The sequence below is a fragment of the Bison bison genome, unplaced genomic scaffold (assembly GCF_000754665.1).
Source record: "Bison bison bison isolate TAMUID 2011002044 unplaced genomic scaffold, Bison_UMD1.0 scf7180017864244, whole genome shotgun sequence".
Classification (NCBI taxonomy): domain Eukaryota; kingdom Metazoa; phylum Chordata; class Mammalia; order Artiodactyla; family Bovidae; genus Bison; species Bison bison.
In genome coordinates, this window is record NW_011494816.1 from 3,513,082 (window position 1) to 3,538,180 (window position 25,099).

General features: G+C 36.7%; 1 protein-coding gene across 3 annotated transcripts in view; it reads right to left on the reverse strand.

Moving 5' to 3' along the window:
* ZFYVE9 (zinc finger, FYVE domain containing 9) overlaps positions 1 to 25,099 on the reverse strand; it is a 118,040-nt gene that overhangs the window by 84,160 nt on the left and 8,781 nt on the right. For all 3 annotated transcript variants that reach the window (XM_010847191.1, XM_010847190.1, XM_010847189.1), the window contains exons 2-3: positions 16,750 to 16,855; positions 9,930 to 12,025 (exon numbers count right to left, since the gene is read on the reverse strand). In XM_010847191.1, the coding sequence (XP_010845493.1) occupies positions 9,930 to 12,025; positions 16,750 to 16,819 (2,166 nt within the window). In that variant the 5' untranslated portion in view covers positions 16,820 to 16,855. The remainder of the gene's footprint in view (positions 1 to 9,929; positions 12,026 to 16,749; positions 16,856 to 25,099) is intronic.

A 25,099-nucleotide genomic window follows, 5' to 3' on the forward strand; every position in this document is an offset into this window, starting at 1 on the left:
CTCTTAGCGACCTCATGGACTGCAGCCTACCAGGATCCTCCATCCATGGGATTTTCCAGGCAAGAGTACTGGAGTGGGGTGCCATTGCCTTCTCTGAGATGACATGACTCTACATATAGAAAAACCCTAAAGTCACCACTAAAAAGTTATTAGAATAAATAAGTTTAGTAAAGTTAGAGGATATGAGGTTAATGTACAGAAATCTGTTGCTTTTCTATAAACTAATAATGAACTACCACAGAGAAAAAGCAATACAACAATCTTGTTTAAAACAGCATCAAAAACAAAAAATATCTAGGATTAACTTACCAAGGAGGTAAAAGACTCTAAAAATGAAACACTGATGAAGGAAATTGAAGATGATATTGAAGAAATGAATTGAAGAAACTGAAGAAATGAATCAGAAGAAGTAATATTGATAAATACTGTACTACCCAAAGCAATCTATAGATTTAATGCCATCCCAATCAAAATAACCATATTTTTCACCAAATTAGAACAACCCTAAAACTTATATGGAACCACAAAAAACTGACTTGCCAAATCAATCTTAAGAAAAATGAACAAAGTTGGGGTGCTAGCTTCAGACTATACTACAAAGTTACAGTCATAAAAACAGCATAGTACTACACTGCTGTGTTTAAAATGGATAGCCAACAAGGACCTATTGCACAGCACATGGAACTCTGCTCAATGTTATGTGGCATCCTGGATGGAAGGAAAGTTTGCAGGAGAATGGACACATGTATATGTATGGCTGAATCCCTTTGCTGTTCACCTGAAACTATCACGACATTGTTAATTGGTATACCCCAATACAAAATTAAAAGTTTAAAAAAACAGCACAGTACTGGCACAAAAAAAAGACACACAGATCAACACAGAATAGAGAACCCAGAAATAAACCCATACACTTATATCAATTAACCTATGACAAAGGAAGTAAGAATATACAAAGGAGAAAAGATAGGCTCTTCAATAAGTGGTGCTGGATAACTGGACAGCTACATTTATTTTACAAAATAAAATTAGAATATTTTTTCATATTACTTACAAAAAGAAAATGGATTAAAGACCTAAATGTTAAACTGGAAAGTATAAGACTTCAAGAAAACATAGAGAACACTCTTTAACACAAACTGTATCAATATTTTTTTGGATTTGTCTTCTAAGCCAAAGAAAAAAAAATCAAAAATATATAAATGGCATATAATTAAATTTAAAAGATTTTGTACAGCAAAGAAAACCATCAACAAAGCAAAAAAGCAACCTACAAAATGGGAGAAGAAATTTGCAAATTATATGATCAGTAAGGGATTAATATTCAAAATATCTAAAGAGCTCAAACAATTCAGTATCAAAAAAAACAACCGAATTTAAAAATGGGCAGAACACATGAACATGCTTCTAAAGAAGATACACAGATGGCCAAGAGCCACGTGAAAAGATGCTCAACATCACTGATCATCAGGAAAATGCAAAGCAAAACCATAATGGGATATCACCTTCACACCTTTCATGATGGCTATCATCAAGAAGTCTACAAATAATGTCAGCAAGGACATGGAAGGGAACCCTCATAAACTACTGGTGGGAATGTAAGCTGGTATAGCCACTGTGGAAGACAGTATGGAAATCTCTCCAAAAGTTAAGCACAGAACTAACATATTATCCAGCTATCCCAATTCTGGTTATTCAGCCAAAGAATATGAAAATAGTTAACTGGAAAAGATATGGACTCCTATGTTCATCATGACATTATTTACAAGAGCCAAGATATGGAAACAACCTAAATGTTCATCAACAGAAGAATGGACAAAGAATATGTAGGGCACGTGCATGCACGGATGGACACATGTGATGCACACGCCCCGCCCCCGACACACACACACTAGAATATCACTCAGCCACTAAGAAGAATGAAATTCTGCCATTTACAACAACATGGATGGACCTTAGAGAGTATTATGCTTAGTGAAAAGAGTTAGAGAAAGACAAAACTCTATATATGAAATCTAAAATATAAAACAAATGAATATGACAAAACAAACAGACTCACAGATAAGGAGAACAAACTAGTGGTTAGCACTGAGGAGAGGGAAGTGGAGGGCAAGATGGGAATAGAGGATTGAGAGGCAGCAATACAAACCACTATGCATAAAATAAATAAGGTACAAGGATGCATTATACAGTACAGAGAAACACAGTCATTATTTTAATAATTTTAAATAGAATATAGGGAATTCCCCGGCAGTCCAGTGGTTAGGACTCTACACTTTCACTGTCAAGGGTGTGGTTTCAATCCATGTTCGAGAACTAAGATCCCACAGTCAGAAAACAAAAAAAGAGTATAATCTATTAAAATACTGAATCACTATGTTGTACATTTGAAACTAATGTAATATTGTAAACCAACTATACTTTAACTTAAGAAACAGGCTATTAATTTCTTAAAGTGGGTATATCCAGGGAGCTGAATTAGGGACTCGGGATTTGTAAAAGTAGGTAGAAGATTGCCATCTTTAAACATATAAATATTACTCTGTTTAAAACAAAAATAGTACCAAGCCTCTTCTTCTCAACTAAAAATGTGTTTTATTTTCAATTTCAAATTTGAAAAATTATTTTAATTCTTCAAAATATTTTTCATTTAAAAATATGCTATAAAGACAAAGATATCAAAATATTATTATATAGTTCTTTTATATATCTTTATAGACAAAATTACTCATAACTACTGTGGAACAGTAATTCAAATTAAAAGTACGGTGTTAAATACTAACTGTAGTTTGCCATTTTATACATAAACATATAAATTATATAAACTTATATTTGTTATATAAATATAAATTTATGTAAAACATAAAATTTTGTGATTACATTTAGAAATGTTCATTATACATGGATCACTTTCATAAATATAAATTTATGTAAAACATAAAATTTGTAATTACATTTAGAAATGTTCATTATACATGGATCACTTTCATAAATATAAATTTATGTAAAACATAAAATTTGTAATTACATTTAGAAATGTTCATTATACATGGATCACTTTCATAAATATAAATTTATGTAAAACATAAAATTTGTAATTACATTTAGAAATGTTCATTATACATGGATCACTTTCATAAATATAAATTTATGTAAAACATAAAATTTGTAATTACATTTAGAAATGTTCATTATACATGGATCACTTTCATAAATATAAATTTATGTAAAACATAAAATTTGTAATTACATTTAGAAATGTTCATTATACATGGATCACTTTCATAAATATAAATTTATGTAAAACATAAAATTTGTAATTACATTTAGAAATGTTCATTATACATGGATCACTTTCATAAATATAAATTTATGTAAAACATAAAATTTTGTAATTACATTTAGAAATGTTCTGTATACATTAAATACCTATAATCCCCATTGTGTAGAGGGAGGTACCTTTCTAGAACTATATTAAAAATAATCTAGATCAGTTTTCAATATGCCATTTTGATGTTATACATGTCATCAACCTATCTGCTTTAAACTATATGTGATGATCATTTGTGTGTCAAAGTATTAGTACTATTGGAAATGAAAAAAAAGGAACAGTAATTGCAAAATACAATCCCTAGTATAGCACATTAAGTGGTACTGTAATAAGCAGCATTCCAATCAAACTAAGATGACTTCCAGAAAACACACTTCCAGCACAGCACATTACAAAATGCTTAATGGCATATTTTTCCCACAAAGTGACCTTGGCTAATCAAGTATGTTTAATAATAACTTTACAGAGATAAATCAGTGCTAGCACAAACCTTATCATTTCCTTTTCTTTCTTTTTTAAATACAGAAGTTCACACAAGATTTCAGAGCTGCAAGGAAATAAAATCTATGCAATCCCTTCCTTTTACAGCAGAGAAAACTGAAGTCTAGAGCTATTTCATACCCATTCCAGTGTTCTTTCCATTCTGCCTCTCCTACATTCCTCTTCTGTGGTCTGTCTATTCAAATCACCATCTATCCAAACATAGTAAAAATCCATCAATTTTGAGTTATACTGTTAAAGTCAATTAATGTGGAAAAAGTAGTGAGTAAACTGGAGTGGTATATCTCTCCTCATACTATGACCTGGCACCCACATTATTCTTTTCTTAATTTGTAGTCCAAGACCTAATAGTGAAGTAAAACCTAAAATCCTGCTATCTTTGCTATACTCTCCCATCCACTGATAGCACCAATCACTTAGCATTTTTGTCTTCCTTTCAAATTCCCAGTCCTTTCAGTTCAGTTCAGTCGCTCAGTCGTGTCCGACTCTTTGCGAACCCATGAATCGCAGCACGCCAGGCCTCCCTGTCCATCACCAACTCCTGGAGTTCACCCAGACTCACGTCCATCGAGTCAGTGATGCCATCCAGCCATCTCATCCTCTGTTGTCCCCTTCTCCTCCTGCCCCCAATCCCTCCCAGCATCACAGTCTTTTCCAATGAGTCAACTCTTCGCATGAGGTGGCCAAAGTACTGGAGTTTCAGTTGCATCATTCCTTCCAAAGAAATCCCAGGGCTGATCTCCTTCACAATGGACTGGTTGGATCTCCTTGCAGGCCAAGGGACTCTCAAGAGTCTTCTCCAACACCACAGTTCAAAAGCATCAATTCTTCGGCGCTCAGCCTTCTTCACAGTCCAACTCTCACATCCACACATGACCACAGGAAAAACCATAGCCTTGACTAGACGGACCTTTGTTGGCAAAGTAAAGTCTCTGCTTTTGAATATGCTATCTAGGTTGGTCATAACTTTCCTTCCAAGGAGTAAGCGTCTTTTAATTTCATGGCTGCAGTCATCATCTGCAGTGATTTTGGAGCCCCAAAAAATAAAGTCTGACACTGTTTCCACCAGTCCTTTACCACTATCCAAAACTGATGTTCACCCAAGGACAATCACTTAGATTTCTAGTAAGCAATCCAAATACTGATAAATTTTGCTACTATGTCCTGTGTGGTAAAAAGAGCAAGGGGCTTTGGAACTGAAAAAATCTGTGTTGAAATCCATGCACTTTTGCTTATAAACTTTACTTTCTGAGGCACTTTTCTCCTCTTTAACTGTATCTCAGAGAACTATGCTTAGTTTAGACCAGATAAGCCTAGTATATAGAAGAAGTGTTAAAAAAAAAAATGCTATTCTCAACTTGCACACTGTTCTAAACAAATACACAGTATCTACATTGTGAGTATCAGTTCAAGAACTTTTAAAGGCTATTTTCATGTCTATTTTAGTAGATAGAACAGTCATTAACCAGCTGCTGCTGCTGCTAAATCACTTCAGTAGTGTCCGACTCTGTGCGACCCCATAGATGGCAGCCCACCAGGCTTCCCCGTCCCTGGCATTCTCCAGGCAACAATACTGGAGTGGATGGCCATTTCCTTCTCCAGTGCATGAAAGTGAAAAGTGAAAATAAAGTCTCTCAGTCATGTCCGACTCCTAGAGACCCCATGGACTGCAGCCTACCAGGCTCCTCCATCCATGGGATTCTCCAGGCAGCTAGCATCTCGTAAATAACAACGAGCCACATCACTGATGGTAATGGATAAAGTGTGATAAAACCTTGTGAATGACCAAATAAAAGAAAAAACTTTTTTTTCTTTTAGAAATTCTTTTCCACTTTCAAAAAACTCTTTCCTGTACTCTTAAACTCAATAGTTTCCTTTAGGCCTTTCAAGTCAAATAATCAAATAAAAGGGGTCAAAATATTTATGGCAAATGGAAACATGACAGAGGATGAATAACCATGATCTACTAGATTCAGTGTTTTCCATAGGAAATAAACACAGGTATATAATAACAATGATCATTTGAACTTAAAGGGCTAAGTTCATTAGATTAACAATGATCATTAGAACTTTTCAAGGAAGAAATTCTCTGTACTCTTTTTTTTTTTTTGGTCTCGCTGCACAGCTCTCAGGATCTTAGTTTCCCAACCAGAGATTGAACCTGGGGCCACAGCAGTGAAAGCCCCAAGTCCTAACCACTGGACCAGCAAGAAACTCTCTTCTGTATACTTTCTATTCTGTAATTTATCACTTATCATACAGGAAAAGTAAAGATTACGCTGCTATATGGAACAATTATATGAATTAATATTGCATGAAATCATAAAACAAAACCCATTTGCTAAGCATTTTAGAGCATGACATAGTTTTCCAATTAACAATGAAGACAAGAATGGAATCCAGGTGTTTTGATGTCCACTGTAACAATATAGAAATAAACTGCAATATTTTAATACCTTCCTAAATTCAATATAATTATATTCTTCTTAATGACAATATATCAAGATAAATGTAACAATATCTGTAATACTACTCATCAAGAGCTGAATATATGCCCTAAGCTTTGCTAAACAATTTCCCACAATTTTCTATTAACTCCTTCTATATTCAAGTGTATTTTTATCACAGCCTATTTGTCTGTAAAATGATTTCCCTTTTCCTATTGCTAATTCTCCACCTGTGCTCTGCTGTGATCCCATTCTCTTCACATACTTTAGAATTTTGATCCATAAATTATATCCACTTTCTTATCTCCTTCTCCAAATAGTCATTTTATCTTTTAGCAGGGGGCAGAAGTGGGGGGTACGGTATGCTCACAGGGCAGCATGCGGGATTAGCACGAGGGATCTTAGTTCCTCCACCAGGGGTGGAGCCTAAGACCCCTGCAGCAGAAACACAGAGGACTCTTAACCACTGGACCACCAGAGAAGGCCCAAATGGTTGCTTTTTGTATTACAATTTTCCTGACTCCTCCTTCCATTCTTGGAAAAATTAAGCTCCCCTATCTTACTGTTTCTAAAGCATTTTGTTCATACTGCTATTATAAATGAGGAGACATGTTAGGAGAAGCAGTTATGATGGAAGGAAAGAGTCCTAGCTTTTCCTCCAAAGGTGGCTCTACCACTTTCAAGCTGTGTGACCTTGGATATATTCCTTGACCTCTCTGAGCCTCTAATACTTGATCTGTTAAGTAGGAAAAAATTAACCACCCATTCTACAAGACGAGAATGAATATAAAACACACAAAACTGCCTCTTAAAATACTGTATTACAAATTGTATGTGATGGTCCAATTTTCTACTCAGATCAGCAGTTCACTATTTTTTTTTAGGATTTTTGCAAAACTACAGGAAATCCAGATACTCCTCACTCACTGAAATCAATCCTTTTGATTATAAACTCTATGGGGTCATACATTCTATCTCCGAATCTCCAGCACTTAGCCCAGAAACTTTCATACAGTAGATGCTTAATATATGCTTCTTACAGTAAGGAAAACTTATTGCCTATAGATATTAAGTTTAAAAAAGTATTGGAAATTACTAGATAGTAGAAATATTAGAATGGTACAAACTAAACTTCTTTTTTCGACAGTAAACACTATTTTACAAAATCACATTGCTTAGGGTATTTTTCCAGCTATCTTCCAAGTATCATTTGATTAATTTACTGTCTAGAAAAACTATACCCACATTTATAGCCCCTTTGCTTCTGAGACGCTCAAGGATTTTTACAGACATTATCTCAATAATCCTCAGAATATCCCTGAGGAAAATGAAGATGGAAAGAAAAAAAGATGGAATATGAATCCATAATCCATATGAATGATAAATTTATAAATTCTACAAATTCCACTCAGCAAAAATTCCACGTAATTTTTCAGCTTATGTGCATTTTTACGCCACCATTTTCTTTCTGAATCCACCTAAGTTACCTATTTAGTCATTATATCTGAATATGTTAGCCTGGAACAAAAGCATTTTTATTATTTGCTTAAGAAAGCAAAATTTTCACAAAGTGTTATACACAGTAAGCAAAACACAGAACAGAAACAAAAAAAATGATGCCTCTAATCCCCTAACAGAAAACTAACTATTCAGGCTACTGACCACAGGTTTACTTCAGATTGCAAAATATTTAGGAATCAGACACATTATTTTCTTCAAATTTTAATAATCAGATACTAACAGACCAGTCACAATTTTAACAACTTTCTGCTCCCCATTATTTGGTTCATTTGTTCTATGACTTTATAGTAGCCCTTGTTGAATGTCCATCCAAGAACCATTCTTCCCCTTTTCCTTTGCCATTGTACTAGATATTCCGGAACCTTCTGTACACATATTTTTGTCTTTCCCCCCTATATAACTATGACTCAAAAAAGAGTTGAAGGCTATTGATCCTTGTGACATTATAAGGAAAATTGATATTCCTTAGTTCTCTCAAAATTCTGTTAGCTAGTAATATATATTATATACTAGGTTTTTTTAAGTCAGAACTATAAACAAGGAGGAAATGGGATTTTGTATTTTTTAATATTCTTTTCATTATCTGAGCTTTCTGGAGCTAATGCTGCCATACTGGCTCAGCCCCAGGAGGTGAATCACGATTGATCTTTGCCAATCCTGGCAATTCTGTTCCCTGTTGTCAGTCATTGGTCTAAATTGGGCCTGTGGTCTAGAAGTGGCCAATAAATTGAAAGAAGTTGCTGGGGTTTCTTTCCTTCCTGATGAGAGGGTGGCAAGAGAAATAGGCTTTATTGCCACTGAACAGCTTCTCTGTACTTAGGAAGTCATCAGGTTGGACTTGATGCTTAAAGCTGTGCCACATTATATTGAGACCATGAAGGGAAGACCAAGAGAACTTCAGTAACCCTGACTACACCCAGACACAGCAGAGTCTCTATTTTCAGACTTCTTGTTATGTGAAATAAACGTTATTTTTGTTTGAGTCACTGAGAGCCAGATAGTCTGTCCCTTGAAGTTGACGGCAATCTAATTAATTCAGACAGACCAGTAAATCAGGCAAGAAGAGAAACAGAGGTCATTTACTGAGCACTTACTACTACATGTAATTTCATTTAATCTTCAGAGCAGCCCAGTGAAAGTTATCTTTTGGTTTGTTTTCTTATGATAAACTTGGCACATGGCACTAGTGGTAAAGAACCTGCTGCCAATACAGGAGATGTAAGAGACGTGGGTTTGATCCGTGGGTTGGGAAGATCCCCTGGAGAAGGAAATGGCAACGCACTCCAGTATTCTTGCCTGGAGAATCCTATGGATAGAGGAGACTGGCAGGCTACAGTCCACAGGCTCACAGAGAGTCAGACACAACGAAAGTAGCTTAGCATGCACGCAAAGCTTAACAAAGTTATATAGTTAACAGTAATAAAGCTGAAGTTCAAATCCAGACCTGACACCAAACCTTACATTCCTTTAAAAAATACAAAATCCTATTTCCTCCTTGTTTATAGTTCTTGCTTAAGGAAATACTAGTATATTGTCACTAGTGTCACTAGCTAACAGAATTTTGGGAGAACTAAGGAATATCATTATCCTCATTACACTGTCACAAGGATCTGCAGCTTCCAAGTCTTTTGAGTCAAAGTTATATGGGGGGAAAAAACAAAAATATGTGTACAGAAAGTTCCAGAATGTCTAGTACAATGGCAAAATTTCTATAGTAAAAACTGGGATGGATTCCAAGTATAACATTCAATTTACTCAAGAATTAAAAAATATAAAATCAATTATAAACATTTCTTAAATTCTTAAAATCTTATTCAAAAGAATAACTTCCTCATTTCAAGCTATTCCATTAAGCAAGTATCAATATAGAACTCAAAGTTACCACTTCTGCAGTTCCCATCTCTTCATGAAAACTGATTCGGCTTAAATCTTCACAACAACAAGAAAATTATATAAACACTAAGAATCAGTGAGGCCATTTTTCATTTGGAAATTTACTAGAACTGTATATTCAAAAGCTATTTGTAATTTCACCTCAGCCTTAAGCATGCTCCCTTATATTACCTTTATTAACTTTTAATTGAGCGTTGTAAAATGCACGTGCCAGATTCCTGACACACACAACTTACCTTCCCACATGCTCTGCAATGATGCCTCCTTTTGGTGAATGTAAACCTGGCTTCACATTTCATGCAGTTTGGAGCCTGAGAATCTGGTACCCACACTGGAGCCACTTCACCCAGAGTGGTAAATGGCTTTCTAGCAGAAATTCCAAACTGACCAGCTCTGAGATCATTATCTGGGCTTTCTGGAGCTAATGCAAGGCACGGTCTACTGGATATCCCAGATTCATAACTTTCTAAATGGTCCCCATTTGTATCAGCAATAGAGATGTTTCCCGAAGAGGCATTGCATACATTGGTTGCTGAGTTTTCCCCTAATTTTGCTTTCCCAAGAACATCATTTTTGTTTTTAGCGGTATTTCCACTGTTCGCAGGAAGGTCATTTTGTAAATGGTCTGATAATGGCTTTGGAATTTGAAGTTTAAGATTAGAAGGTTGCTTGGGTCTTGCACCACCAAAAGGAACACTGATAGATTGCAGGTTTGCTACTATCTTGGGGGAAGATTGCCCAAGCACTGATGGAACCTGGCTACAGAAATTGTGTAAATAGTTTTTCTTCGTTAGGTCACCAGTACTGTTTAAAAGTAGTCCACTCCCTTCTGTGGCTTCATTTCCTCTCTGTTCATAAATATTTGAGTAGCATTCTGACTTGCTCTCCTCTATTTCCTTTTCTTCTGTTACTGAATCTTCTTTGGAGGGTAAAGTCTTTGGAACAAAACAAACAACTGGGCTCTGCATTCCATAGGAATCACAACAATTAGATAGTGAATTTGCTGCTGGTGTATCCATAACAGTGGAGAAATCACATCCTTCACTTTCATTCATGCAAGTTCCTTTTAAATCTAGACCTGCTTCTGCCATTCTATCACACTCTCCACTATCATCACAGGTGTCTTCAGGCTGATTCATCTGCAGGAACTTCTCATTATCTTTTTTTACTTGGCTGTCATTCATCTTGTTTGGTTTAGTCAATTTCCAGTTAGTCATCTCCTGAGATTCAGAGAAATGCTCTGTCATATTAAGAAATTCTTTAGTGCCAAGAATTTCTTCATGTTTACAACCTTCCTTGTCATCAGCTTTACCCTCACTGGGCACAAGACAATCTGAAACCTGTTCAGAGTTATCATCCCTGCCAGACCCATTAGGCGTGTCAGTTTTGAGAAGTAAAGGTAAAGCAGACTGGGTGGATTCTTCAGTTGTCCTCTCCTCTGATGGTTCTTTTTTCATCAAAATCTCCTCACTCAAGTGAGAAAAGGAGTTTGGACTCCCCAGGTCTGTCCTAGGAGAGCTGGTTTTGCCAGTGAGAACCTCATCTGGGGTAGAGTCCTCTTGCTTTACATCAGGACCTTCCTCTGTTCGCTGGGATGAGATTACTGAATCTAGTGTTAAGCTTGTAATCACAGACATGGAGGGGTCTCTATCTATATTTTCATCATCCTGTAACTGTGAAGGGGAACAAACACTGGCTAGATTATCAGAAGTAGTACATATATACTTATCAGAATCCCCCTCTGCATTTGGTCTATTCAGTGGATCCATTTGTTTCTCTGAGTTCATATCTTTTTCAGTGGACCCATTTATACTAAAACTAAACTGATCAGTTTGTCTGTTTTCATTATCCAGTGAACAGCTAAAAGCATTCTTGAGGGACTGACTATTATAATTATTACAATCCTGCAAATCACTTTGAAATGTCCTTTTATCACAGTTATGCATGACAGCTACAACAAGAATGTTCTTCTCATCTGGCAGACAAGCTAGGTTTCCACATTTCTTCTCTCCCACTTCGACAGTACTGCATTGATCATCTCGATTACAGTTCCTCTTAATTAACTGGTCTTCTGTAACCGCATTTTCATCAATCCACATTGTGTTGATCTCTGGATTCAGACTACAGTCTTGTCCATTAGCACAGTGGTCCTCTCCCTCTGAGTCAGGAGGAGCTGAATGAGCCAGAGAGAAGACTTTCAGTTGTGGCTGTGACTCAGAAACTGTAGGTTCATTCACACTGGTCAATGCAGAGTTGAATGACAGCTGACGAGAAGAGGGATCTAGAATCTTATTCCACTTTGTATCCAATAAAATAGGAGAAACGGTTTCATCTGAAAAAATAAATAATTACAGTAAGTTTGTTGGTAACACTGATAAGGCTAGGACTAAGTTATTGAAATACACTTGCAAATATTTTCTGAAAGTAAAATCTACCTAGGATATGTGAAAACAGAATATTCCTAGAATATGAAGTTTCTGATTTTTAGCTAAGGATAAGAGAAAACATTTAAGACAGTTCCCTGAATTATATATCACAAAATGGTAATATCTCAGAACATTTCAAACAACGGAAGAATTCTACCTCAATCTAGTTAACATAATTAAAGTGATTGGCAGGCTGTCCTTTGAGCTGAGCAGGGGAGTGCAGTAATCGGGTAGGCCTTGGATAGGCTAAGCACAGTATGGGGTAGTGGCTAATCTAAAGTGAAAAACAAATTGAACAGTGATAAGGATATAGTAATAGAGTGGAAAATAAACAAAGGAATTTTCTGTGGAGACAGAAAGTTCTATAATCTACATTATGACTAAGATGTGGGTTATATGGATATATCTCTTGGCCAAAACTGTACATTTAAGATCTATACAATTAATGTATAAATTTTACCTTTAAAAATCTGTTAAAAAAAAAAACAATGAAGCAGGGAGAAAGGAATAAATGAAGATATATAAATGAAAAATGGCAGTACGTCAATCACTACTGAAGTTGTATAATGAGTACACAGGAATTTATTATACTATTCTATTATTCTATTTACTTTTGTATATATTTGAAATTTGTCTATAACAAGTTTAAAAGTTTCCTACAGCATGTGAAATTCTGCTTATAACCATGTGACAATACATTATTTCTAGGTTCATAATTATACTGAGGAAATTTGGCAGAAATTCTGCATTTGCCATATAAAATCAACGTTTTTATACTCTATCAATAATCAAAATTTCATTTAAAGTTTATTTTTTAATAGATCATAACTATGATAGCTACTTTCCCAAGTTATAGTGCTATGTGTATGTCTAATTAGAGAAGTAAGAAACAAAGCACTTTGCAACTATTGCCTTTCCTGCTTTCTTCCTAGAGTAAATCTGATAATCATAGCCCTGAAATTACATAGATACGATTTGCTCTCAGGAAAGCCCCTTCCTCTAGTAGCAACATTAATCTTTAAGGTTTCCTTAGCACTTTGTTCATATCTCTATCAAAGCATTTATTACACTGAAATGCAATGATTTACCTAACATTTTCAGGCAGAAACCATTTCTTCCCATCAGTGTTAGTCCTAGCTTTGCAGAGCACTTGATATGTAATAGGAACATGATAAAAACATGCTGATAAATATGCAGTAGGTACACAATAAAAACATGCTAAGTGATACCACAGTAAGAGCATTGAGGTTGAGGAATATGAGATTAAATGATAGCTCTGGCTTCCAAAAAGTACATAATCTAGCTGGAAAAATAAGAAATAGATACAGCAAACATGAATATCTAACTAGCAGTATATGATAGATTAAGTATTTGAAAACTACTATGTAGTAGTAGAAAATAAATTTAGTACAAAGATATTTCACAGGCTGATGCAGCAAACTTGAATTCATGGAAGCAGGAGGATATGTGCTGGGCTTCAAAGACAATTTTACATAAACTTGGAAACAGGACATATATAAAAGAGAAAAAAGGAAAAGTACAGCCCTAAGCATAAGAATCTGAAAGAGCAATTAAGTAAATCAGCTTGAGGTGAAAAAAGAATTACTGTAAGAATGTAGTGAAAAGAAGCTAGAAAGGTCAGATTGCAAAAGCCATAAAAAAAATTCAGATTGCATGGAGAATGGGATTAATATACTCTGACTGCTAGATGTTAAATCCTGAGTTCCCCAAATTTGGGCTAGCAGAGACTTGAGATTTGGTAACATGTACTTCCTTTAAGAGATTAAGAGATGGCAAGAATACACAGAAAAACTATACAAAAAAGATCATAATGATCAGAATAATCATGATGGTGGAGGTCACTCATCTAGAGCCAGACATCATGGAGTGTGAAGTCAAATGGGTCTTAGGAAGTGTAACTATGAGCAAAGCTAGTGAGGTGATGGAATTCAACAGAGCTATTTAAAATCCTAAAAGATGATGCTATGAAAGTGCTGCACTCAATATATCGGCAAACTGCCTGGAAAACTCAGCAGTGGTCACAGGACTGGAAAAGGTCAGTTTTCTTTCCAATCCCAAAGAATAGCAATTCCAAAGAATGTTCAAACTACCGTACAATTGCACTCATTTCACATACTAGAAATAGAAAGATAATGCTCAAAATCCTTTAAGGTAGGCTTCAGCAGTACGTGAATCAAGAAATTCCAGATGCACAGCTGTACCAGAGTTTAAATTGCCAACATCCACTGGATCACAGAGAAAGCAAGGGAATTCCAAAGAAACATCTACTTCTGCTTCATTGACTACACATAAGTCTTTGACTGTGTGGATTACAACAAACTGTAGAAAATTCTTAAAGAGATGAGAATACCAGACCGACCACCTTACCTGCCTCTTGAGATACCTGAATGCGGGTCAAGAAGCAGCAGTTAATTCAGATACAGAACAATGGACTGGTTCAAAATCGGGAAAGGAGTACGTCAAGTCTGTACATTATCACCCTGCTTAGTTAACGTCTATACAGAGCACATCATGCAAAATGCCAGGCTGAATGAATCACAAGCTGGAATCAAGATTCCTAGGAGAAATATCAATAACCTCAGATATGCAGATGATATCACTCTAATGACAAGAAAGTTAAGAGGAACTAAAGAGCCTCTCAATAAGGGTGAAAGAGAGGACTGAAAAAGCTGCCTTAAAACTCAACATTCAAAAAACTAAGATCACGGCATCTAGTCCCATCATTTTATGGCAAATAGATGGGGAAAAAATAGAAACAGGGGCAGATTTTATTTTCTTGGGTTCTAAAATCACTTCAGCCACAGTTCAGTGCAGCCATAAAAAAGACACTTGTTCCTTGGGAGAAAAGCTGTGACAAACCTAGACAGCATTTAAAACCTAAAAAGCAGAGATATAACTTTGCCGACAAAGGTACAGATACTCAGAGCTATGGTTTTTCCAGTAGTCATGTATGGATGTGAAAGTTAGACCATAAAGAAGGCTGATCACTGAAGAATTGATGCTTTTGAATTGTGATGCTGGAGAAGACTCTTGAAAGTCCCTTGGACAGCAAGGAGATAAATAAAACCAGTCAATCCTAAAGGAAATCAACCTTGAATACTCACTGACACCAAAGCTGAAGCTCCAATACTTTGGCTACCTGATGCAAAGAGACAACTCATTGGAAAAGACCCTGATGCTGGGAAAGACTGAGGACAGGTGGAGAATGGGGTGACAGAGGATGAGATGGTTGGATGGCATCACCAACATAATGGACATGAATTTGAGGAAACTCCAGGAGACAAGTGAAGCCAGGCATGCTACAGTCCATGGGGTCACAAAGAGTCAGACACAGCTGAATGACTAAACAGCAACAACAGAGATTTTTAAAAAACAGTTCAAAACAGGACTTCCCTCATGGTACAGTAGACGGGAGTCTGCTTGCCAATGTAGGGAGCATGAATTCAATCTTGGTCCAGGAGCATTCCACATGCTGCAGAGAGACTGGGCCCATGAGCCATAAGTACAGAGCCTGCATGCTAAAACTACTGAAGCTCACGTGCATAGAGCCTGTGCTCCTCAACAAGAGAAGCCACTGCAGTGAAGAGTAGCTTCTGTTCGCCACAACTAAAGAAGGCCCACACACAGCAATGAAGACCCAGAGCAACCACAAATTAAAAAAAAGAAAAAGTTCAAAACAAATGATCAGCACAGTTGCAAAAAATGTGGCTTCTGAAATCATTCTCCTTTTAAGGGAGTTATTTTTGGTAAGCAAACATAATATTTCAACTAAAGCAACAATTTTTACTGACTCAACAGAAATATTTTGCAAATCAACTATATAGAAAATATTCTACTAGAACCTACAAAAGTTGCAAAGAGACCGAGGTAAAGAACTATAATTTTATTAATGAGAGTCAGTGGTGTTCTAGAGACAGTATTCACATGATTAAGTGTAACATTTGTGTAGATGACAAAAAACTGTGATACAAGCAGGGAAGAAACCAGAGAAGAGAGTGAGAAGATACTTGTATAAATGATCCAAACTGAAAGGATAATACACTTTCCACTTTATATTTATAAAGCCCATCTACATACATCTAATAAAATCCCAAAATAATAAGTTTCAAATTTACATGAATCAGGAGTTAGCCTAGGGTTATGGGTTAGCTTAGTATCTGGCTGCTGCTAAGTCACTTCAGTTGTGTCCGACTCTGTGCGACCCCATAGATGGCAGCCCACCAGGCTCCCCCGTCCCTGGGATTCTCCAGGCAAGAACATTGGAGTGGGTTGCCATTTCCTTCTCCAATGCATGAAAGTGAAAAGCAAAAGTGAAGTCACTCAGTCGTGTCCGACTTGAGTGACTCCATGGACTGCAGCCTACCAGGCTTCTCCATCCATGGAACTTTCCAGGCAAGAATACTGGAGTTGGGTGCCATTGCCTTCTCCGTAGTATCTGGCACATAGGGCTAAAAAAATGTTAGTTCTTCCTCTGAATATTAATATATAATACTATCATCAATAAGGCATTGGACCCAACCTTCTCTGTTTTAGTACTGCATCCTCTTATAATCCCACATTTTCTGTATCATAAATACATTCAAATAGTGTCACCAAACTAAATCCTCACCTTCGTTTTGTTCAAATTCATCTAACACCTTGTCCAGGTTGTAAGCTTCTGCTTGAAAGTAATTCTCCATCGGTGAGAAAACACCACTCAAGAGACTTATTTAAATCTAGAAAAAAGATCAAACTTTATTATACTCCCAATTATTAAAATATAATTTATAGATATTACAACTGATAAAACAGAAATACAAAGGAGCATAACAGACTACTATGAATAAGTATATTCTAATAAATTGGACAACTCAGAATAAATGAATAAAGTCCTAGCCACATACATCCTACCAACACTAAATCATAAAAAATAGAAAATATGAACAAACTGATTACTAACAAGGTGATTGATTAGATCACTATTTAAAAACTACCCCATAATATACTCTGTGATGCCAAACTATACTACAAAGCTACCGTAATTATAACAGTATAGCACTCATACAAAAACAGACACATAGATCAATGGAACAGAACGCAGAACTCAGAAAAAAACCCACACTTGTATGGACAATTAACCTATAGCAAAGGGAATGGGGAAAAGACAGCTCTCCAATAAATGGTGTTGGGAAAACTGGACAGCTACATGCAAAAGAATCAAACTGGACTACTTTCTTATACCATATACAAAAACTCAAAATAGATAAAAATACTTGAATATAAGATCTAAAGCCATAAAACTAAAAGAAAACATAGGTAATATACTCTTTGACATCAGCCTTAACAATATTCCTTTGGATACGGCTCTTTAGCCAAGAGAAACAAAAGTGAAAATAAACAAATGGAACTACATCAAACTAAAAAGACTTTGCCCAGCAAAAGAAACTATCAACAAAACAAAAAGGCTGCCTACTGGGAGAAGATCTTGTAAATGATATATCCACCAAGGGGTAAATATACAAAATATACAAAGAACTCATATAGCTCAACATCAAAAAATAAACAACCACATTTAAAAGTGGATAGAGGACCTGAAAAGATATTTTTCCAAAGAAGACATAAGATGGCCAACAGGTACATGAAAAAATGCTCAACATCACCAATCATCACGGAAATGCAAATCAAAACCACAAAGATATCATCACACCTGTCAGAATGGCTATCATCAAAAAAGAAAACAAATAATAAATGTTGGTGAGAATGTGGAGAAGAGAGAATCCTTGTGTACTATTGGTGGAAATGCAAACTGATAGAGACACTACAGAAAGCATGGAAGCTCCTTAAGAAATTAAAAGTATAACCACCATATAATCCAGTAATTTCATTGCTGGGTATACATCCAAAGAAAATAAAATTGCTAGCTGGAAGAGAGTCTGCACCTCCATGTTCACTGCAGCATTATTTACAATAGCTAAGCCACAGAAACAATCAGATCAACATATTTGCAGTGCATCTACTGTATGCAGGGTACCGGGATCAACTGAAGTCTCAGATAGGATCCCTAACATCAAGAATCTTATCATTTACTTAATGATAAACAATACTAAATGAGAAAATTTAAACAGTAATCAAAATGATTTTCATAACAACACAACGCAAGAAACTAAATGATTAATCTGTCAAAATTAACACATTAGTATTACAGAGAAAGTACTATAAAAGTTCAAGAATGGACCAGCTCATCAGTCTGGATGGTCAAGGAAGGCATTATTTATGGATCTGAGCTGGGTCTGGAAGGATGGATAAAATTGTAATAGTCTTCTACATGGGAAGATGCACAAGTGAAATTTCAAACAGGGAGAGACATACTAGGAATGGGCAACTATTGAGGAATCAGTGAAATTGGAACAAGGATTTATTTACATGGGTAACAGCAGGACACAGCTGTAGTGACAGGCATTATACTATGGAAGCCCTGGAATGTAAATTTGAGAAAGGTATTGTTTATACTTTAAGCAACAGTAAGAATTACAGCATAATGGACAAGAACATAAACTCTAGGACTAGACCGTCCAACTTCTAATCCTAGTTTCTAATTCACTTACTAACTACTTGACCTTAGGGAACTTACTCAATTTGTGCCTACGTGCATGCTCAGTTGTTCAGTTGTGTCCGACTCTTTTTGATCCTGTAGACTGTAGCCTGCCAGTCTCCACTATCCATGGAATTTCCAAGGCAAGAATACTGGAGTGGGTTGCCATTTCCTTCTCCAGGGGATCTGTCCGACCCAAGGATTGAAACCACATCTCTTGTGTCTCCTGCAGCAGCAGGCCGATTCTTTACCACTGAGCCACCTGGGAAGTCTAGTATTCAAATTACCTGACTTAATTTTCATCTGCAAAACTGAGTAATAACAGTACATACCTAAAGATTAAATAAATTAACATAGATAACACATTTAAAATACTGTCTCACGCATGATAAATGCTTCATCAGTAATTATTTAAGTTTTTAAGCCTTGGAGTTGATCCTTTGATTATAAAATAAATAATCTAGCAACAGTGATTACACAGGCTAATTTTCAGTCCTATCCTCCCTTCCACTAATATTTACTGAGCACCTATTATATGCAGACACTATGCTTTGTGCTGGAACCCTACTTGAATATACACTTCTTCAATGTCTCATGCTCCTTTTCTCTTTGAGACCTTTTATCTGTCTCCAATACACACACTCCTTGCCAAAATAGTGGGCCAAAAAGTTTTATCAGTTTTGTCTTTAACTTCATTTAGCTTCCCTGGTGGCTCAGAGGTTAAAGAATCTGCCTTTAATGTGGGAGACCTGGGTTCGATTCCTGAGTCGGGAAGATCCCGTGGAGAAGGAAATGGCAACCAACTCCAGTAAACTTCATTTAAAACAATTTTGTTAAATTGTATTGTGACAGCTGTCATATCAAAGTGCACTTTAAAAAAAAAAAACATCAAAATTGGTGAATTTTGGGGAAAACATTATAACATTGAAGATGGAAGAGAAAAAGTAACATTTTTGGCATACTACGCTTTATTATTTCAAGAAAGATAAAAACACAACTGAAATGCAAAAAAAGATTTGTGCAGTATACGGAGAAGGCTCTATGACTGATCAATCATATCAGAAGTGGTTGGTGAAGTTCCGGGCTGGAGCTTTCTCGCTGGATGGTGCTCCACGGTCGGGTAGATCAGTTGAAGTTGATGTCAATCAAAACGAGGCATTAACTGAGAACAATAAATGTTAATACCACACAGGAGATAAACCAGCATATTCAAAATATCCAAATAAAGCCTTGAAAATCATTTGCACCAGGTTGGTAATGTTAATCACTTTAATGTTTGGGTTCCACATAAGGTAAATGAAAACTTTCCTGACTGTACTTCTGTGTGTGATTCTCTACTTAAAAGATAAAACGTTATGGTTTTAAAACAAATTGTGATGGGTGATGAAAAGTGAATACCGTACAATAATATGGAATGGAAGAGATCGTGGGGCAAGAGAAAGGGACCACTAACCACACCAAAGATGGTTTTCATCCATAGAAAGTGATATCGTGTATATAGTAGGATTGGAAGGGAATCTTCTACTCCTTCCGGAAAACCAAACAATGAACCAACAAGTACTGTTCCCATTTGGACCAAATGAAAGTGGCACTCAATGAAAAACATCCAGAATTAGTCAACAGAAAGCACATAATCTTCCATCAGGACAACATAAGAGTGAATGTTTCTTTGATGACTAGGCAAAAACTAGGAGCAAGGACACTTGTTCCTTGGGAGAAAAGCTATGACAAACCTAGAAAGCCATTACTAAAAAGCAGAGACCTCACTTTGTCAACAAAGGTCTGTATAGTCCGAGTCATGGTTTTTCCAGTAGTCACGTATGGATGTGAAAGTTGAACCATAAGGAAGGCTGAATGCTGAAGAACTGATGCTTTTGAAGTGTGGTGTTGGAGAAGACTCTTGAAAGTCCCTTGGACTGCAAACCAGTCAATCCAGTCAATCCTAAAGAAAACCAATCCCGAATATTTACTGGAAGGACTGATGCTGAAGCTAAAGCTCCAATACTTTGGCCACCTGATGTGAAGAGCCGACTCATTAGAAAAGAACCTGATGCTGGGAAAGAATGAAGGCAGGAGGAGAAGGGGATGACAGAGGATGAGATGGTTGGATGGCATCATCAACCCAATGGGCAGGAGTTTGAGCAAGCTCTGGGAGATGGTGAAGGACAGGGAATCCTGGCATGCTGCAGTCCATGGGGTCACAAAGAGTTGGACACGACTGAGCAACTGAACAACAAGGCAAAAAGTGTTACAGCTTGGCTGGGAAGTCCTGATTCACCTGCCGTATTCACCAGATAGTGCACCTTTGAATTTCTATTTATTTCAGTCTTTACAAAACTTTCTTAATGGAAAAAATTTTAATTCCCCAGAAAACTGTAAAAGGCACCTGGAACAGTTCTTTACTCAAAGAGATAAAGTTTTGAGAAGATGGAATTATCAAGTTGCCAGAAAAAATGGCAAAGGGGAGTAGAACTAAACAGTAAATATGTTACTCAATAAATTTCCTGGTGAAAATGTAAAATGTGTCTTCTATTTTTACTTAAAGCCTGAAGGAACTTTTTGGCCAACTCTACATCTTTAGTTCTTAACTCAAATACTACTTTCACAAGAAGTCTTCCCTGAATCCCTAGAAAAGGTGATATCTCCTTATAATCTCTCAAAGCACCCTTACCTTTCCCTTTATAATAATTATCACAGTCTTATTATAAATATACATTGGTGTGATTATTTGATTAATGTCAGTCTCTCCCACCACACCATAGACACCACAAGGCACCCACTAAACTGCAGTCAAATGCTCCATCCCTGAGCTGTAATCCCAAGACACCCCCTAGACAGTGTTCACCATGTAACTGTCACAGAACCTAATGTGGCACCTATTTCATAAACACCTGTGAAATAAACCAACAGTATAAACAGCCATCAAGAAATTGTATTGAACTCCAATTATAACTACTGATTCAGGCAAGCATCAAAAATGGATACCTAAAACCTTTAGGTAAACAGTGGGGAAGAAAATTTTCACAATGCCTCAAAATATCATTCTATAGATGATTTATTAGTCCCAAGGGAGAAAATGGACATTTACAGTGAAAAGATGCAGTAATCACTCCCTTAACCAAATGAAAAAGTTTAGCATCACCAACAGTTTAACAAGCTGACAATATGCATCTCCTGATGTGATACGATAAATTTAAAACATTTACCTACAAGGTATTCTTTCTCAAATTGTTCAATATGAATTGAATCATGCAAAATTAGACAAATGTAGAATGTGAGGCATTCTAAGACAACGGTCCTGAATTCTTCAAAAAATTCAGTGTATTCAATTCTGAGTTGAGACAGACTAAAGAAATGAAATAACCAAATGTTATGCATGAATAGTAACTGGATCAAGGAAATATACATATAAAATACACAGCAAAAAAATGACATTTAAGGGATAATCAGGGGAATTTGGACTATACATTAGTGATACAATGAATAAATAATCATTTTCCTGGTGTGATAAGTATTTAAATTTTGTAGGAGAATGTCTTTACTCTTAGGAGACACCTACTGTATCTATTTGGGGAAGTTACGTTATTTGCAACTAACTTTCAAATAATTCAGGAAAAAAATATGTGAATGTCAGTGTGAGTGAGTGGCAAGGGTGAGGGGGAGAGGAGAAAAGTGCTCAAGAAAGAGGCAAAACGGTAGAAATTAATGAACCTGGTGATGGATATTTCTGTACTGTTCTTTCATTGTATATTCTTCATTATACTATTCCTTCAACTTTTCTACAGGCTTGAAATTTTTCAAAAGAAAAGGAAAAAAAGTGTACTGAGCTTGTGGTGGAAAACATTCCTTTCTACTTAGAGTACAGAAATTCTAGATAAAACACATTATTTTTAAAGAGTTCATACAGTGAAATTCAAAACCAAGAAAGAAATATGCCATTAACAAATAAGCGATCAAGCCACAGCAATGAGTGAGAACTGAAGGGTAGCAGTCACGGAGGTTACAAAACTAGACATCAACCTTCAGACCCAGGATCTGAAAGCTAGAAAGTACGATGGGAACCATTGGCTGTAAACTTCTAGAGGTTTCTGCATTACAGAGGGCCAGACTGGGCTCTCTGCATAAAGCCAGGAGCTGAAGGAAAAACTGCCCCAAGTGGCCCCAAGACTCAGCAATGGTGCCTGATGGAAAAAAGTGCCAATAAAATCAACCTTCAGAAATTAGAATTCGTAGCCTGCCCCTCCCTCAGGATTGATAATGATACTAAGTTTTCCCATTCATGAACATAACATGGTTTATCTCTATCCTTGCTCAGCTCTTCTCTTTCTGTGACTTGTAATAATGTTTTTAATTTTAAGAAGTCATTAAATATGTGACAGTGGAGAGAGAAGAATTCACATGACAATAAAGGAGAAGCACAAGGGAGACATCTGTGGTGACAGAATCATGCTGTATCTTTAATTGCAATGGTGGTTACACAAATCTGCCTGTGATAAACGGGACAGAACTATATACATTCATGAATATGCACACAGCAGCACTTTTCATAAGAGCAAAAGGGTAGAAACAACCAAAATATCTATCAACCGATGAATGGACAAATAAAATACTAATTTCCTGGATTTTATATTTTCTCTAGTTGCATAAGATGTAACAAATGAAAAAAACTGTAAATGAAGGATACATAAAAACTATATTATTTTTGCAATGTCCTGTGAATTTATAGTTACTTTAAAATAAAAGGTTGAAAAAATAAAAATAAAAGGGAAAAATTATTAACAGTTCAATAAATAGGGAGCAGATGAAGAGGGCATCTGTGTATGGGGGGAGTCAGAGCCCAAGATGGCAAGCAGATGTCCTTACGTAGGGGTGGCCCAGCATAATGTGTCACAGCCCCAAGAAGGAAGGAAACTGCCTGTGCAGCACAGCCCAGCGTGGGTTGTTAAGAGTCCCAGAGAGGTGAGGAAGGCGTCCACATGAAGGGGATGGTCTGGCAGAGAGACAGCATAGTGGGTAAGATGGCTTCACATGCAGGAAGGGTGAGGAGGAGATATAAGAGGGCAGTCCAGGGTGGCAGGTCACAGCCTGAGCAGAACTGGAAGGACCAAGGGAGAAGACAGTGATAGGGCACAGATTACATGCAGAGGGATGCATCGGATAAGCGATGACATAAAGGGTAATAGGAAGAAGGTTTCTCACTGGTGGAGAAGGGGTTAAAACAGGGGAAAACTGAGAACTAGAAAGAATACTGCAATGTACATGTGGAAAAAGAGAAAAATACAAAGAACCCTGCAGTGTTGGTTTGGAATCCGAGTTGTCAGTTTGAGCTCATGGATTTCAATAAGCATACTTATAGTAGTAAGTAAACACAGTTTTTGTATTCAATAAACATATTTCTGGCAATAAACACAGATCTAAGTGTGTGTGTGTGTACACATATATTCAAAGAACCTTGAAGCAGAAGATCCCCACCTCCACTCCATGTAGCAATGAGCATACCTAGCACCAGATTTGATTTATAAATATTGTTATTCACTAAAAGAAGCAAGGGCTCCACAGGAAAATGTCTGATTCTAAAGCTAAAGTAGAAAAAATATAAGAACTTTGATGAGGATGGAGAGAAACATAAACCCTCACACACAGCTGGGAAGAAAGTAAAATGGTGTGGCAACTTTGGAAAACAGTTTGGCAGTTCCTCAAAAAGTAAAAAAGAATTAACCACATGGCATAGCTATTCCACTCCTAGGCTTATTTCCAAGAGAAATGAAAACATCAGTTCAGTTCAGTCGCTCAGTCATGTCCAACTCTTTGTGACCCCGCGAATCGCAGCACCCCAGGCCTCCCTGTCCATCACCAACTCCCGGAGTTCACTCAGACTCATGTCCATCGAGTCGGTGATGCCATCCAGCCATCTCATCCTCTGTTGTCCCCTTCTCCTCCTGCCCCCAATACCTCCCAGCATCAGTCTTTTCCAATGAGTCAACTCTTCATATGAGGTGGCCAAAGTATTGGAGTTCCAGCTTTAGCATCAGTCCTTCCAATGAACACTCAGGACTGATCTCCTTTCGAATGGACTGGTTGGATCTCCTTGCAGTCCAAGGGACTCTCAAGAGTCTTCTCCAACACCACAGTTCAAAAGCATCAATTCTTCGGCGCTCAGCTTTCTTCACAGTCCAACTCTCACATCCATACATGACCACTGGAAAAACCATAGCCTTGACTAGAAGGACCTTTGTTGGCAAAGTAACGTCTCTGCTTTTCAATATGCTACCTAGGTTGGTCATAACTTTCCTTCCAAGGAGTAAGTGTCTTAATTTCCTGGCTGCAATCACCATCTGCAGTGATTGTGGAGCCCAAAAAAATAAAGTCTGACACTGTTTCCACTGTT